This window comes from Chinchilla lanigera, unplaced genomic scaffold (assembly GCF_000276665.1).
Source record: "Chinchilla lanigera isolate Chin_1 unplaced genomic scaffold, ChiLan1.0 scaffold00063, whole genome shotgun sequence".
NCBI classification, from domain to species: domain Eukaryota; kingdom Metazoa; phylum Chordata; class Mammalia; order Rodentia; family Chinchillidae; genus Chinchilla; species Chinchilla lanigera.
In genome coordinates, this window is record NW_004955464.1 from 6,559,710 (window position 1) to 6,566,257 (window position 6,548).

Sequence of the window (6,548 nt, forward strand, 5' to 3'; positions counted from 1 at the left end):
GTGTTAGCATTTAAAACTCTTTCCAACTTAAAAAAGGCTGAACATCTTTTCATATCCTACTGGCCACCTGTATTTTTCTGTGAATTACCTATTTACATCCTTTGATTAGTTTCCATTGTAGTATACTTTTGGTCAGTAAAGAATAATAATGATTGGTTTAATTAAAAAAAATAAAGGCCTGGAAGCCTTGTACCAAATTGCTGACAGTTTACCCCTAGGGGTTGAGACTGTAGAAAAGGAGGGGCAGCCTTTCACTTCTATATTACTGGAGCTTTTACAAGAAACTTGTATCATTTTTTTTCTTTACAGTACTAGGGATCAAATTCAGAGCCTCACAACTCTTGACATTCTTGAAAAGTGCCCTACCACTGAGGTGCAGCCCCAGTGCAGGAAGTTGCATCTTTGGTAATTAAAAAAATAACACCCAGAGGGAAACCACAACCAGAAATAAATACTTGGCATAGGTTTCCACTGGCTGACAATCAACGTTAGGTGCAAGTTTTTATTGATCACAAGTTATCTTTTGGTTTATATGCAAAAAAATATTTATTGAACACCTTTATTCAGCTACCACTGCCTACACAGTTTCATAGGCGTTTCATCTTAATCCTCACAACAGCCTGTGAGGCAGGAATTGGCCCCATTTGACAGAGCCCTGGCGGGCAGGAGATTGTTGCTTGATGTACTTCTACTTGCCACATATTTCATTGGCTAAAGGTTCTTACTGGCAACGTGGTTCTTTGGCTAGAGGTTCTTACTGGCTGGTGATTCACTGTTAAGGGCTCTCATTGGCCAGAGTGCCTATTAGTTTCTCTTTGATTCAAATAGCCAGAATTTTAGATTTATTTTTCCCCCTGTAAGAGTGACAGGATAGGTGGGGTAAGAGCAAAGGGAAGAGACTTAGTGGGTTTTTCCCTCTGAAGCACCATTTGAGTTTGCTTAGTCAGCTGAACCCAGATAGATGGGATGGGCAGGGTGGGAGAAGAGGGAATGTGGTTATAAATCTTCTCGCTTCCGCAGGATAAGCTTCCTCACAAGTTCTACGATATGAGGCCTGATTTCCTCCAGTGCCACAGTTGGGTCCCAAGCCCCTACCACCTTTCCATCTGGGGCCACTAGGTACTTCCAGAAGTTCCAGGTGGGCTCCTTCCCAGAAGTCTCTAGAGAAAAAGGGAGAAGAACAACAAAGTGGAATTCGCATACGCACTCCTGCCTTTCCACAGCAGTGTAATCCTGATGCCTGCTGTAGACTCCAGACCATGAAAGTCACTGAGGATATGATTCAGCCTTTACTGTAGTATTCTTCAGAGGTTCTCTGGGAGATTGTGACGTGGGGTCAAGGTTGAGAATGAACACTTTCCCAGTACCAAAATAAATAAATAAACATTTTGGATTCTGTGATAAAGCAGCATGAAATCTTCCTTTATTAATGTCTTAAATTACTGAACAGACTACACTATACTCTCTAATTAAATCTTAATGGTTTCCAGTATTAGTCCACGGACAGACTGAATCAGAATCATGGGAGAGGAGGGGAGCTCGTAAGGATATTCTCGAGCCCTGTTTCAGTAGGCCTCAGGTTCGTGCAATTTTAAGATCTTGCCAAGTGCTTTGGAAGCAAGGCCAGATCTGACATATAGCTATGGGTGCTGGGCAAGAACTAACAAAATCACACAGGAAAAAAGGCAGACATCGGGACTGATCCAAGAGTGAAATGCAGAGCTGGGTATGGTGGTGCACGCCCCCGCCCTCTCCACTTTTATTTCAAAGATTCGCTGCGACTTCACCACTTGGGAGGCTGAGGCAGGAGGCGAGTTCAAGGCCAGCCTGAGCTACAAAGGGAGTTCAAGACCAGCCTGAACTGCATAGCAAGACCCTGTCTCAAAAAAAAAGAGTGAAATGAAAACCTGCCTTGGTAAGGTTTGCTGCTGTTTTTCACTCTACCGGGTGGTGGCTTGTGGGGCAAAGCAGTAGGGAGGGATACAAAGGCAACCAGAAACAAGTCCCCAGAGGAGGAAAAGGGCCTGAGGAAGGACAGAGGGTCATAGTATAAGCTTGGTCCATGACCCCATTTTGTGGCTCTGAGGCTTCTGAGACCGCTTCTGAACCAGTAAGATCTGCGATTTTAGCTCAGGTTTCCCTCCCATGGCCTACAGATTTTGCCTCTGACACAAGACAGGAGATGCCTGTCAGCCACCTGGATCAACCTACTGCAAACATGTGGTGTCCCTCTGATAGAGGGAAACCATAATTCCTAACTTTTGGAAAGGGACAGGAAGGGACAGAAGGATGGGTCCAGATGTTCTGGTCACTCACCTAGGCGTGTGATGCCTATCTGGACTTATTGGACGGGGTGGTCCTAATTATGGTAGAATCTCAAATTGCTGTTAATCTCTTAGGGAGGCATGCAGGCCTAGCCACTGTGTCTCCATCTTAAGGCTTGGCCTTTTTTCAGATGCACCACCAGCCATAATTTTGATGTCCTTTTTTTTGGCACCAGGAATTGAACTCAGGACCTTGTGCTTGCCAGGCAGGCACCTGTGCCGATGAGCTACATCCCCAGCCCGATGTCTTTATTTTTTTTGTGCTGACCTCCTTGAGGGCCCAATCTCAATCCCTGACACGTACTAATATCTACCTAATTTAGCTGTCTATAATACCCTGCCTGCACCTTGGCGTCTCCCTTGGAAGTCCATAAGCTCAAGTAAGCTATACTGACTAAAACGCAAGGACCCAAGGTCCTTCCAGGCGCCAAGGCCCCAGAGAAGTCCTCAGGATTGACTCCAAGGAAGAACTTTGAGGCAGCAGGTGTGGAGATATTCTTAGGAAAGAATCCCCCTCAGCTCGGGCTGCGCCCATCCTCCCCTAAAATTAGTGCTGGAATGAAACATCAACCCACCTGAGGGGGTCTGGGAAAGGGCCTCCAGACACCCAGCCTTTGGCTTCTTCTGTGCAGGGAAAAACAACTTCTGCCCAGGAAGCCACAGCCTCAGTCAGTGGAGGGAAGCTGGGAGGAGGACACAAGGGGACTTACCAGTCAGGTACTTGAAGGCAGGGTGGGCACCAGTGCCGGTGACCGCAACCTTGCTGAACATGGGGAAAGAAACACTGTAGGTGCGGCGGGCAAAGCTCTCAATCTCCCTGTTGCTGTCTGGCTCCTGGTGGCCAAACTGGTTGCAGGGGAAGGCAAGCACATTGAAATGGTGGGGACCCAAGTCCTTCTGTAGCTGCTGCAGGGCTCGGTAGTTCTGGTCTGTGAAGCCGCACTCGCTAGCCACGTTCACTACCAGGGACACCTGGATGGAAAACACAAAACCAATGAGCCCAGACACATACGCAACCTGAGAAATGGCACACAGCGCTACATGCCCCAATGTGCCCACATACGTAGCTCCCCCAATAATCAATGATCCCTCACATATACAAGAATACATGTACACGTGTAAATGTGTGTGCAATGCTCTCACATATCTGCAAGCACATGCACACAGGTATATGAAATCAAGCATGCAGGGGCTTAGAGATGTGTGCACATATACATGAACATCTGTAAATATAAGCACAATACATACAAATGCATATGCACATGTTCCATGATACAAACGCGAACTAAGAGCACACACATTCTCACAAACACACATCCTCTCACAGAGGCACACACTGGGAAACACATATGGGGAGGGGACGCGGGAGATCGGAAAGGCAACCTGGATTCAGTTATGGTCTCAGTCAGTTAGCACTCATGCCTCCGTAGTTGCCTGCGTGTTTTGGTGTCCCTTCTAGGACTGGAACCTACTGAGGGCGGGAGCTATGTCCATGTCATCTCTGGTCCTGGCATATGGAAAAATCTCAGTAAGTGTAAGAGTTTGCTGAATGAGTAATTTTGCACAAATATGCCAACACCTGCACGGGTGGACAGATAGAGATTTTTCTTGACAAAAGGACTCCGGGCCCCACAGCAGCCCCATTTTTGTCCCCTCCCCTCCAGCAAACACTATTTAGTTTGATCACTAGACTAATCCCTAACTTTATTAAAAGCTTAAGCAATAAATATAAAGTTGGCTGAGGGAAGTGGATTATAATACTGCAATTAGAATGTTGGCACCAATGCCATGTTGCTAGCTTTAGCTATATATTATTAAAGGCTTAAAAACCCCACCCTGTGCCTCGGTAGCCCAGCCACATCTCCCCTGCCACTTCTTGAGAAGAGTAGGGATTGAACTAGCTGGCCCCAAAAAGAGGGTCCAATCCCTGGGGCATTGCACAGGCACAGCACAAACTGCTCAGGCTAGATAGGGTTCCTCAACCTCAACACTACTAATACTAGAGACCAGACAACTCTTTGTAGGGAGGGCCCCATCAGGTTCACTGGTTCATCGGTTCATTGGTTCATCGGTTCATTGGTTCATCGGTTCATCGGTTCATCGGTTCATTGGTTCATCGGTTCATCCTAGGATGTTTGGCAGGAGCACCTGGGGCCTCTACCCATTAGATGCCTATCTTGACGGTGGAAAATGTTTCCCAACACTGCCAAATGTTCCCTGGGGTGCAAGATCTTCAATGAGAGCCAGAGCCACTGGGCTAAATGACTGAGTCACTGAGCTATAACTCCTCCCCTGCTGCCTCCAAAGGAGGAAGGACTCCCTCCCTGGGGCCATAAGCTGTCAGAACAACCTCCCCCGTCTGTGGTCAGTAAGTGTAGATTCTGCCTAGGGTGGTGAGACACTGGGATTTTTAACTCCCCGCCCACCTTTTTCCCTGGGGGAATGATGGCTTTAAAGGTTGCTTATTTTTAACTTACATTAAGTGTCTCTGCCTACTCTTTTGGAAGGTTGGAAATCTTGATTCCAATTCCATCACTGACACCAAAAGGCCTGGCTCTTAGAGGCCAAGGGCCCAATTTATGTATGTCCATATACATAAATAAGCATAAGCATTTATGTATGTCCATATACTAGCTGAGTACACAGTAGCAACCCCCTTACATACACACACACACACACACACACACACACATACTGCTCAAGTCTATAAGTACATAACCCCACACAGGGAGCAAGCAATCACATTCCCAAGTGGTCATGTTCCAGTCTTTCTCGTGGCTGTCACCAGGGCTGAACTCAGTAGCAGCAGGAGCCAGTGTGTGCTAATGATTGAATAAGCTCATTGCCTACCGGGCAGACACACCTTGGGTTAACTCAAAGCACCATTTACAGCTTCCCTGCAATAACTATTCCTTGTTTTCCCTCTAAATTTAGCAATTAAGTGCACGGATGTTGGAGTTGACTACTTGGGTTCAAATTCTCTCTACCTCTTAGTGACTGTAAAACCTTGTTATATTACTTTTTAGTGCTTATTGCTATTGGGAATTGTGTTGTTCATTTCTCAGTTCCTTGGTTATCGTCTCTCTCCTCCATATAAGCTAAACTCAAGTGGAAACTTATGTTTTGTTCACTGTATGCCCAAGGCCTGGCCTATTACTTAGGACACAGTAGTTGCTAAGTAATGCACAGTGAATAAATGCGTAGCAGAGCCGATCAGGTGCTAAACCTGGGGCTCTCTCTGGTGAGCAGAGTGAAGGGGAGGCCTAAATAAGAATGGAGTCTGCTCTTCCTAGATGTCCACCAAACACTGATACAGAGCACTCTACAGCTGTCATCTCATTTGAAACTTACATCATCCTGAGGTGGGATGAAGGCAGAGATTAGGGCAGCAGTGCCCTAGTATTATTGAGAATTTCGAGGCTTATACAATACTTTCATCACTAAAGACGGCCTTGCTCCCTGGAAAAGCACGCTGACAGCACTTTCAGGTGGCCTATCCAAATCTGGATGCTGGGCCCACGTGTCCACAGAGCTCCCCACTTTTCCACCTTAGGGTCCCAAGTTTATCTAGACAGGCAGATTTGGAGAGGTCTTAATTACACAGTGTTGCACATGGGCCTCTGGATGCAGTGTTCAAGGCCCCCTGGCTCCTCCTGACCCCTTCAGCCCTGGTAGCACCACTCTCAGCCTTGGACTCTGTATTCCTCAGTAAAACTTGCCCCCTGTCCTCTGCAGTCTGCTTCTGCAGCTTGATGTGGACGCTGCTCTGCCTGGAAGGGCCCTCTTCATCTCGCTGGAATCCACCCTTATTTCTTTTGGTACCAGGAATCGAACTCAGGACCCGCACTTGCCAGGCAGGCGCTTGTCCTGCTGAGCTGTATCCCGGCCCTCTCCACCCTTATTTCAAAGATTCGCTGCGACTCTCTTCCTCTCCGTAGCAGTCTAGGAGCTGAGATTCCCTCTCGGTAGGGTACCTCAGCCTGCACCGTCCCAGGGAGTCCGCTGAGAGCGGGCCATAGGGCCCACAGACGGAGTGGGTTCTGCTGCTTCCCGGCGCTTTGTGACCTTGTGCATATACCCACCCTCTCTGGGTCTCAGAGTTCTCTCTGAAAGAGGGCGCGCGTCAGGGTCCTGTGCATCTTGAACAGCGCCCCCCGCCCCGCACGTTGGGGACTCCACGTCAGCACTGCTTCGCTTCGGGGCTCGAAGCGGGCAGGCGCGGGC

At 47.8% G+C, this 6,548-nt stretch overlaps 1 protein-coding gene across 1 annotated transcript in view; it reads right to left on the reverse strand.

The window, feature by feature from the left end:
* Positions 1 to 488: 488 nt before the first annotated feature.
* The window catches only part of Gpx7 (glutathione peroxidase 7), a 6,566-nt gene continuing 506 nt past the window's right edge, over positions 489 to 6,548 (reverse strand). Inside the window, exons 2-3 of the mRNA XM_005398574.2 lie at positions 3,035 to 3,296; positions 489 to 1,160 (exon numbers count right to left, since the gene is read on the reverse strand). Coding sequence (XP_005398631.1) covers positions 997 to 1,160; positions 3,035 to 3,296 — 426 coding nt within the window. The 3' untranslated portion in view covers positions 489 to 996. The remainder of the gene's footprint in view (positions 1,161 to 3,034; positions 3,297 to 6,548) is intronic.